The following is a 10,785-nucleotide window of genomic DNA, read 5'->3' on the forward strand; positions in this document are numbered from 1 at the left end:
TGTAGAATATTTTTCTACCTTCCTTTTCATCCACTCCTTTGCAGAAGCCCTTTATCTGTTAGAAGACTGTATCCTCTATTTTTCTTTTCTAGAAAATCTCCTTGTTCTGTCTTACCTCATGAATCCTACTGTCCCTTCCCTTCCCTTCCCTTCCCTTCCCTTCCCTTCCCTTCCCTTCCCTTCCCTTCCCTTCCCTTCCCTTCCCTTCCCTTCCCTTCCCTTCCCTTCCCTTCCCTTCCCTTCCCTTCCCTTCCCTTCCCTTCCCTTCCCTTCCCTTCCCTTCCCTTCCCTTCCCTTCCCTTCCCTTCCCTTCCCTTCCCTTCCCTTCCCTTCCCTTCCCTTTTTCCTTGTGATCCATTTAGCTTCTTTCCCTTGAGCATCATAGCTCTCCATATCTGCCTCTTGTTTCGTCACCTTTTGGTATCTGTTTCTCAGCTCTTTTTCCTTCTTTCCTAGTCTAGACCCTGCCACAGTTCCTCTCCTAAATCTTACCAGCCATGCTCCATTCTGTTTCCCTAAGTTCTCCTTAGTGAAAATTTCCCTTTCTGTTACTGGTTGTGAAGCCCACTCCATGTTGTGCACTTCTAGCTCTTTTTAGACAGGGAAGGTTCTTCTCAGGTACTCTTAACTTCCATCCCCTAAATACACTCTTCCAAGAGAGGATTCCTCAGCCTCTGTTCCTATGCAGGAGTTCACAGTCCACAAATGCTACTTGAGCTTGATGGGAACCCTGACTGCTCCACCAGCACAGTGGAGGGAGCTGCTGAGAGAGCATCACAGTGGTTTGTGAAAACCACACAGGCCTTGGGCCTCCCTGTCTCTCCTCCTTCCTACAGACCTGCCTTTGGCTCCTGTACAACCAGGCTGTATCAGGTTGTCTCCTCCAGGTTTCTAGCCTCAGGACTGTCAGTGCAGGGCTGAGCTCTTCACACTCAACTGGCCCATCACAGCCCAGATCTGCAACTTCTGGGGTTGCCACCTGTGTATAGACTCTGCTGTTAAATCCCAAGTTTGCATATGCCCACCTAGCCCACATGATTGGCAGTCTTTTCAGGCCTTGCAACTTGGCAAAATTAGGCCTGTGCAGACAAATTTCCCCTCTCATATACCTTTTTCCTTCTAGCAGAGTAAAGCCTTATTTGAACATGCTCCAAAAAATTCCTGAGCATGCTGGGAAAAGCTGGTAGAGGTGTTTAACATAGGCACTACAAATATTTTTTTCCTTGACCTCACATTTGGAGGCTACTGAGCCTTTTGGCCTTAATTAACACAAAACACATCTGAGGTAGATATTTTGTGTGGGAGAGCCTAGTTTTCAAAACACAAAGAACAATCAATTCACAAGCCATGTAAAAAAAAGTCTTACAAAGTAGTGGAAAATAGGAAATTCTTGTAAAAAGCAATTCTGTCAGTCTTTTTCTGTGATACATAATCAAATAGAATTCCACACTGGGCAATTAAGATTGTTATCAAACATCTGCATTTATTATTGGACTACTGCTAAAAATACAATTTTATAACAAGCAGACTACTGTATACAAATAATAAAATCTCTATTTCTGTAAACTAAGATAGGTATAGAGTGCAGTGTTTAGTATGTAATATACTGTACTAGATCCCAAGGGTTATTAGTAGATGTACAAATCTTGCAGGCAGAACAGTTGTTTTTACGAGTCTATCAAGATGTCACTTGTTTTTTCTGGCTCCCGAAGAGCAAAGAAGACTTGTGGGGTGAAGAAAGAGTTGTCCTGCAGACCTCTTTCAGGCAGTTAATTGCATTGAACTCCACTGATTTTCATGAATCATATGCACATAGATAGTAGAAGTAGCAGTAATAACTTCTTGGTTCTGGTGCTTCACACCAATATATATATATATTTTTTTTTTTTTTTAAAGCTAATTGTGTCTAAACATAGCAGGCAGTTTTATACATATGAGGAAGGCAATGCAATCAATGGCCAATTTAAGCATTTAAATTTCCTGGTTTTTGCAAAGATCGAAGTTGATGTGAAATCTATCACCTGAAGAAACTAATGAAACTTGTAAGTAAAGGAATGACCAAACTGGATCAATTTTATATAGAGCAGAAACAGACCCACTGTAACAGAATAAAATCTACTTAATATGGACATCAGATTCCAAATCGTAGGTGCTTTTGTAATACAGCAGAAAGTAGCAGTATCTTTAATAATCATGTATTTAGAAATGCTCTGGGAAAGTAGGAGACCAAAGCTTCTGTCCTCCCACAAGATGTATGCTTTGGCTATTCATACAGTCTCATATACAAAAGCATTACAGTCAAGCACGTAAATTAACAACAGAAAAAATCCCACTGCTTTGCCATTGAATGGCCTTTCACATTACCCTTGTGTCAAGATAACAACAGATAAAATGGAACATCAGGAAATGTTACATGATATGTGGTTTCTAACATATATGCCTTGCTCTTACATTACTTATACAAGAGTATGAAAATCGTGTTGAGACATCTGCAAGCAACGGCAAAAAAGTTAGCAAAGCAGTAGGGTTCTCAAAAGTAATGGCATTTAAAAATAACATTTCCAGAATATTATTTTATTCAGAATTCCCTTCTTTTTCTGCTTATGATTTCTCATGTTGTTATCAACTGAAGAACTTTGAGCAATAGTGACCAGTCTGCAGAACTAACTGCACCAACACTTCCATTTGATTGACTGTCCAAACAGCACTTATGACAGTAGAGATAATTCTGCATGGGACTGGAAGACTAACATAGTGAGGAAGGAAATACAACAGAGAGGTTGTGATTTACACTAGTTAAAGGATAATTTTTACTGAAAAAGTCTTGTGACTAAGAAACTGAAATACTTATTGTTTTAATGACAGGCTTTGTATGTTGTATGCCAGGAGACCAGCAATGGAAAACCCAAGGTAAAAAGACACTTTTTCTATGTTTGGGTCATTTTTCACTAGGCATGAGGGAACAGGTTGCACTGGTATCCTGAAGTTTGCATTTCTACCACAGTCTATGTAGATAAGGTTACCCTCAACTGTTCCAACCAAAAGACGCAAAAGATCTTGAACAGCCTGATTCTTCCAGATATTTCCACTCTGCCAAAGGGAATTCAGTTCCTGTTCTGGAAGTGAACTAAAAAGCTGATCTATTTTTCCTTTGTGAACAAATCTGTTCAAACCGCTGCCTTTTGCCAGATAGAAAAGAGCCAGAGGCTGCCTTGAATGATGCATAGTTCCATAGAGCTCTTTGAAAGACTCACTTAAGCGTTGAACAAAAGTTTGCATTTTCCCGGAATCTTCATTTAGTTGTTTTTTATTTTGGGGCCAGAACAACAAAGAGGCTAGGAAGAAAGGCTCTACACAGCATGACGTTTGTTTCACTTCCTGCAGAATGCTTAGAAGCAGACTCTTCAACTCCTTAGGACCACGTAAATTGGCAGATTTAGGTTTAATGCAGTTAAGAACAATATTTGCCAAAATCAAATTCTGTTTGTCTTTCTGAGTTGCTTGTTTATCCTTCTCACACAAAACTGCATATGCTTCTACTATGTCTTCTATTTCTCTGTCAGCATTTCTGTGGTTTCCGTGAAGGTAATTCAAAATGCCAGAAAATGAGTGTGCTTTGGAAGCTTCCACAGCATCCCTGTATGCTTCTATATACTGAGAAATGGACCACTCTGAGTCCTGTTTATTTTTCAGTTGTTCAAAACTGAAATCACAAAATATTTCTGTGTATTTGGTAAAACATTCTTGAACCTTCCCATACAACTTTGCTTCTACCATTTCTTTTTCTCTGGTCTGTGTTTTGAAAAGCACAAAGTAGTCTTCAAAAAAGTCAAATGCCCTTTTCAACTTTGATCGCAAATTACACAAAAAGCTGGAATAATGTCTAAGAACCTCGAACATTTCACTGTCTTCATTGGAGTTTTCTACACTCAAAACACTATTTCCTGACAGATACTTTGTCATGCTTTTTCTACAGTGTAAGTCTTTTTTGCTGAAAAAAGGAACATGCCAAAGGACATCAATAACATAAAGACCAGTTTCTATTTCTCCCTGATAGCCAGCAGTATTGTACACTTGAAGCTTTCTTTTAAGTTTTTGATGCTGAAAATATTGTTCACTTTCAGCTTCCCTCTGAGATTCTTGGAAAGCCTGTGAAGCCTTCACAGCAAGCTCTAGCAGGTTGTCCAGTTTCCCAGCTGTCAGGGCTGCACTCTTTTCTTTGCACTCTACCCAGTCTCTTAGCTCACTTTTAAAGACTTGACCTAGTGTGTCTGATATGTATGAATTCTGTTGTGCTCTTTCTCTGGCTGCTTTGGCCCAGTGCAGTGCAGCGTCAAATTTCCTTTCTTTAATGTAGAACCTTGCTAGAGCTTGGCAAATATAACCATTTTGCTCAAATCTAGCCGATGCTTGTTCTAACACACGTTCCACATCACCACGCTTTTCCTCCTTATGAATGGCTTCAATTAAGGGGGAAAATGATGTGTCAGACTCATCACCATGCTCCTTGCGCTGCCTAGTAATCAGCAGGGTTTGTATATCACGAACTAGTTTGTTTTCCTTTAACAATAAATCTTCTTTCAATAGCTTTGATGTAATTTCACTTTTAGACAAGCCATAGGTTAGTTTCAATTCTGTTAGGCAGTGAGATGCTATCAACGGATGAACGATACGAAGACCTTTGTATCTCATGTATTTAGGTACCTGATCAGATATTAGGATGTTGGAACAAATTCCCATCTTTTCTATTAGTTTATCTTTATGGCAGCCTGTGTCTCGAGAATTAATTCCTAAGTATTCTTCGCATAGTGATATTGAAACCATAGATGTTGTTAAATACGAGTTTAACAGAGTTAGATAGCAAACAAGTTGTGCTGGTTTAGAGGCAGTATCTAAGTCATGCAAGGTATTTTTTACCACTTTTTCTATATACTGTGGATCAAAGTTTTTCTTCATAATCATAAATGAATAGAAATTGGCAGAATTTGAATGCACCTTTTCAATATATTCTAGTTTCTGGTCAAAGGCCCTTTGCTCTTTTTCAGAAAGAATTTGTTTTAAAGAAACACTGTTCAAGAAATTGATGGTCGAACTTTCATCAGGATTTTGAGATCTCATACAGTTTAGAATTACCACTACAGGTTTTACATACCGAATGCCTTTTTCTGTTATAGCTGTCTGAATTTCTTTCTGCAGAACACTGACATTTTCTTGCTCTTCAAAATCATCCACAAGAAGTAACACTGGTAAATAACCTGTGTTGTCATTTGCTCCACAGGTGAGTAAAGTTGTCACCTGTGTTCCAATATCATGTGGTTTATTTTTCAGAACAGCACATCTGAATTGCTTCCGGAAATTCCAAAGGATATGCATAGATAATGTTGTCCCACCACATCCTGGGTGGTGGTAAATGTTGATAATTTTTACAGGTGAGTCATTAGCACTGTCAGATGAAGACAGGATTAGGCCTTCAAGCTTTTCATAACTGTCCCTTCTGATAAAATCTGAAGTATAGTTTTCTTCTGAAAAGTAGAAATTCCACCATGATACTTTACCACCTCGATAAAATTCTTCTTCCCGCTCTTTCAGGAAATTTTGAAATCTATCTTTATCCTTTTCTATTTCTGTGTCTTTGCATTCATTTTCACAAAGTATTTCTAATCCTGCCATGGAATCTTCTTTGCTCTTTAGAAGACGAACAGTAGAATGATCAACAGAGGGCAGAAGTCTTTCAGAAGATTGCATGTCTGACGCTAGTTTTATGATGGTACCATTTACCATTTCCAGCGTTAGAGTAGAAATACATTTCTTTGAGAGTGCTTCCTCATGGATGCCTCTAGCATGAAGAAGATCTTTCCATCGCTGGTATGTACCTTCACCTATGCAAATGCAGACCATATCTTGTAGTCCCTTTAATTCTTGGTAAAATGTCATAAAAGTTTCAGTAAGGGGATCTGCTGAATCTTCTACTATGGAAAGCAAAAGAAACACTATTAAAAACTTTTCATTCTGCTTTACATCTTTGTGTGAAAGAAAAGATATCATTTTTCTGACATCAGCAGCTCTGTCTCGCTGCCATAAAGTCGAATCCAGTGGTAGCTCATTATTGCCTTTGAAGTCTGATCCACCATTGCATAAAATCCAGTTGGTCTCCTGACGTAGTTTTAGCCTTTTAGCTTGTTCAGAAACGGAACCCCCCATGTGTTCATAGTAATCTGGGAAGTAAAGTTTGGCATTTCGATGTTTTTGGTAAGTCTTAAACACACCATTCATTTCTGATTCAGAATCAAAGTCAAGCACAGCAAACCATTTTATTTCATGTAAAAAGTCGAAGTCTGAAGTTTGATTTGGATGGCACTTGTTTGTTACCAAAATGTAGTAGTTGTAATAAGAGTTCTCTAGTGAGTCCCTGTTACCCGTGAGCAGACTAACTAGCTTTAGTCCTTCGTTTGGTGACTTCTTTGGCTTAAAGTTATGTTCTTCTTCTGCTCTTCTACGACGATCTGCTAAAGTTGTCAAGGAACCTTTAAATTTTTCACATTCTTTTGTATTGTAAATATTTGCGGAACTAGCTCCATCCCGGATGAAAAGAGCTTTTTTCCAACTCTTACTCTTATATTCATATGTGTTGGTGCAGAAATATTTTGTATCACAGAGGCAGTGTTGGGGAACCACATCTATTTCAATGACAAAGAGATGTGATGGAGTTCCATTTTGTAATAATACTTCCACAAATCTAGGTGGTCTAATGCAACTTTCTGCAATGCTGGTGTAGGGGTCATTAAAGTACTTTTTGATGTATTTATGAAAATGCTCAATGTATACTCCTCTATTGGTAACTTTTATTCCTTCTATTTTCCCATGTGGATTGTCATGTACTCCAAAATGAATAGTGCCATTTGTGCGGGAGTTCATGCAGGCTGCAGCAAATCGAAATACTTCATTGCTAAATTTCATCATGATTTCATCTTCCAGTGCATTCTCAGTGTTGGTAAGTAATTTGAATTCGTGTGCTGGATCCATGAGATTGGATGCCCCTGTTTCAGGGACATTAAGAATATTATACTGCGTGTATCGAGTACCATCACTGAAATTATCAAAAGGATATGGCATACACATCTTTCCAGCTGGCTGCTGGCTGCTTGACAGTGGCTCATCTGTTTCATTCTTTTTGCCAGCTGGTTTAATTTCTTCTGTGTCTTCTATGGGCTTCATCTTAGAATCCTTCAGTATACTGGAATTAAGTGATTCACAGTTCTTGCACTCTTTCTTTGCCATTTCTCCATCTTTTCCTCCTCCATCAAAACTCTCTTCAGTGCCTTCTTGTTCCACAGCCTGGTTTGAACCCTTACCTAGAATGTCAAGCTCTTTCAGGACGCACGTGATTTGAAAAGCAGGCTCGTGAGGTATGCCCATTTTCACAAGATCTGCTTTAGTCATCCTCTTCAAAGAAAAGCCAGTCACAGCTTGGTGAAACAGGATTTCTGCATGTTCCTGGTCAATCTTAGCTACTTCAGTTGCCCATTGTTTGACTTGTTCTTTTGTCCACTGTTCAATATGCTGATACGAATATGATTCCTCATTTTTTTTAGTGGTTGCCTTTTCCATTCTCTAAGGAAAAAAAAAAAATCACAAAATTACTAAACAAGTGAGTGAAACAGTTGCCTAATAGCTGACTAACACATATTTCCTTGCTGTTATTAACCATTAATTTCTTCATTTTATGATGTGACAGGAAGAACAGCATCTTACATTCTAATTGGTCTTAGTGAATGTGGACTTTTGCAGAAAATTTAAAGAAAGAAAAAAAAATTCCCCTTAATAGCATCTAATTTTACTTTATCCTTTCATTTCCTCTGGGAGAATTATATTCATTCTTCTGGAATTTTAAGCTTATGGAATTGCACCCACCTATAGTTGTAGCATTAGTAGTAATTGCCCCCCGGTGTCAGGCACCTTTTCCTGTTCATAGCTCAGTGCTCCTGAAACCAAATTGTTGGGGAGGATGAAAGTTTGGTAAGAAAGTTTCACAGGTATGTAGGCTTGGCAGAAAGATCTCTGAATGTAGAAGCTGGAGATGAGGTAGAAATGAAAGCAAGTTTTGATATAGAATAAAAGATGTTTTGCTGAAACAGTGATCGATGAGTAACTGAGAAGGCAAAGGTTGGAGATGAGTTGGAAGGAGATCTTTAGGAGTAGGACAAAGGTATGTGACTACAAACAAAGACATGTTTTTCACCAAGTAAATAAGTCTCAAGAAGAGCATAAGTAAATAGAAAACATGTCTTTACCAAAAAGAGAGATATGGCAGGCAAACAAGAAGTGTTGATGTAGCAAGAAGAAGAAAGGTCTGAGAATTTTCCACTGTAAACTTAAATTGTAACTTACTTGCTCTTGTGATTGGATAATAATGACTATAATATGGTGATGGTAGTAGTTATGATAGGCTATAGGCAAATGTAAAGGTATTGTGTATGGTGCTTATTGGTTGTTATGTGTTAAGATACTCTGCAAAGAAAAGTATAAAATGCTTTGTAACTTGAACAGAAAGGGGCTTCAGGTATGCCTACAGCTGGAGCTGGCAGCTGTAGGGCTGGCTCTGGATACCCACTCCCTGAAATGCTGTAACTTCGCCTATGCAATAAACAGCTTTCAAGAGAGCCGCCTGAAGTCCAGACATCCTTCGTGAAACTTTCTCCTATACCAAATGACTTCTTAGATTTTTTCAGCGAAACTTTGTTTTCTGAAAGTACACTTGGTTATCTAGGCCACTCTAGTGACATGCCGTCCTTAAATTACTATTTGATTTCCTAAACTGTAAACTTTATTGAGATGCAATAGTAAAGATTTCTTATAGCTGGTAGGGGAAAACAGCTGTCCTACTTTTGGCCAAGCTGCCTCCTGTATTAACAAATGATGAGAGCAGAGAAAAAATAGTAGGGCTGTGAGCTATGATAGACTGCAGTTGCTTTTTCCCTTATGGAGTCTTGCTTTTGCTCCCAGAAAAACTAGTTTCTAGTTCCTTAAAATTCTACTATGGTAAGCACATATTGTCAAAAATTGAGGGTGCTGGGGGAAAGAAGCTCCATGTTTTTATTCCGTGGCTGAAGTAACTATTGCTATTCACTGGTAACTCCACCCACGGTATTTGAAAGCTGAGAAAAGAAACTGAAACTAAAGCTCTTCTTGGAGACAGACTTAAACCCAGCAACATAAAAGAGTGATTTGAATTCCCACCCAATCCATACCTTCTCATAGAGGTACAATTTAATCCTAACATAAAAGCAAACATTGTTGTCCTTATAACAGTTTTTCCATGTTTTAGTGTTTGGAATCCCCCTGATGAGATCTCTCCTGCGCTGGAGAGAACAGGATACTTTCATTCCACAGACATAATGCAGTGTTTGTATCTTTCATGGTACGTGCTAGTTAATGATTCTGGCCATATGAAATAGTTGAAAGATGACCTTTTCCAACATGGAACAACTGTATCACATAATATCTGCAGAATAATTTCTTTGAGGTCATATTCTTTAGGATTATTTCACTGTAATCTCGTAACAAAAACTTTTCATGTGCAGACATTCAGCAGATTTGGAAGACTTTATCTTAGTAGATTATGGGTAATTTTATATATAAAATTTATGTCTCAAGAAACCCAAAAACCCAAACTGCAAACCTCAACCAAAATACATGGTATCAAAATAAGCCATCAGATGTTCATAAAACTTTTAATCCTAGAAGTAAATAGGCATGTACTTACTGTAACTGTTCTGTTCTGCAGGCTTTTTCCTATAGTTGTTCAACACACATATTTTCTTCAAACAGGAAACCCAACAGCTAAAATTCAGCTGAACTGCTCTTCTAGAGTATGGGAGAGAAAACCCTTTAAAATCACCTCATAAACTTCTAACATAAGCGTAGGGTCAGAAAGAGAAGGAAGGAAAAGAGTTTTGATAGATGTATGATCATTTTTCCCCGTGGCAAACATTCATCTCTAGAGGAGACAAAGAACAGTGCCTGATAGAGAATATTTATTATTCCTTACCTTTCCCTTGGCAAAATGGACCTTTACCCTTCCAACACTGTGTCTAAATGCTGTCAGCTGGGCAAGTCAAGCTGGGTGTTGCAGAGAAATGGGAGGATATAAGTGCAGGGTGTATGGGAGGTCCTTCTGCTCCTATTACTTTCTCTCTTACCAAACAAAGTTGCTTCCGGTCTGCCTCTTTCTAACTTCCTGCTCGGGAAATCATTGTTCTCTTAGGAAATTAAAGTCAGAATCCTATTCTGGTATGTCTTTTTAAAAACACTTACACAGCACTGTCTTGAGCTGCTATCCAGAAACTTGAGAAATTAGGAAACACCATCTGAGTAATACTTGGCTAATAAAATGCAGAGAGAAACAGCTATGCACTGACCAAACTGTTATGAACAGACCACAGTCCCCCATTCCCCATGCCACTGTGCTGCTTGGGGTGGCAGATGAAGGAGGTAGGAGAGTTGGGAAAGAAGGAGTGAAGTTGAGCCTGGGAAAATGGAGTAGAATGGAGGAAGATGTTTTTGTTTTTTACCTTGTTTTTCACCATTCAACTCTATTTTATTTGAAAACTAATGAAATTAATTTTTCCCAAGTCAGGTCCATTTTGTCCATAATGGTAACCAGTAAGTCATCTCCCTGTCTTTTTTTTTTGAGCCAGAGATTTAGCATCTTATTTTCTCCCCTATTTTGCTGAGAAGGCAGAATGGGAGGGTGGCCGCATGGGTAGCTGGCAGACAGCCAAGGTC

General features: G+C 38.6%; 1 protein-coding gene across 3 annotated transcripts; it reads right to left on the reverse strand.

Moving 5' to 3' along the window:
* Positions 1-1,453: 1,453 nt before the first annotated feature.
* Positions 1,454-10,175, reverse strand: LOC138106354 (sterile alpha motif domain-containing protein 9-like). 3 transcript variants are annotated; one of them, XM_069006831.1, is made up of 3 exons: positions 10,049-10,175; positions 9,764-9,864; positions 1,454-7,611 (listed from the first exon to the last, which is right to left on the reverse strand). In XM_069006831.1, the coding sequence occupies exon 3, from the start codon at positions 7,606-7,608 to the stop codon at positions 2,848-2,850; it is 4,761 nt and encodes a 1,586-aa protein (XP_068862932.1). In that variant the 5' UTR covers positions 7,609-7,611; positions 9,764-9,864; positions 10,049-10,175; the 3' UTR covers positions 1,454-2,847. The 3 variants fall into 3 exon arrangements, with proteins under 3 accessions (XP_068862932.1, XP_068862931.1, XP_068862934.1); XM_069006830.1 differs by lacking the exon at positions 9,764-9,864; XM_069006833.1 differs by lacking the exons at positions 9,764-9,864; positions 10,049-10,175 and adding an exon at positions 7,912-8,044.
* Positions 10,176-10,785: the final 610 nt, after the last annotated feature.

This window comes from Aphelocoma coerulescens, chromosome 2 (assembly GCF_041296385.1).
Source record: "Aphelocoma coerulescens isolate FSJ_1873_10779 chromosome 2, UR_Acoe_1.0, whole genome shotgun sequence".
NCBI lineage: Eukaryota > Metazoa > Chordata > Aves > Passeriformes > Corvidae > Aphelocoma > Aphelocoma coerulescens.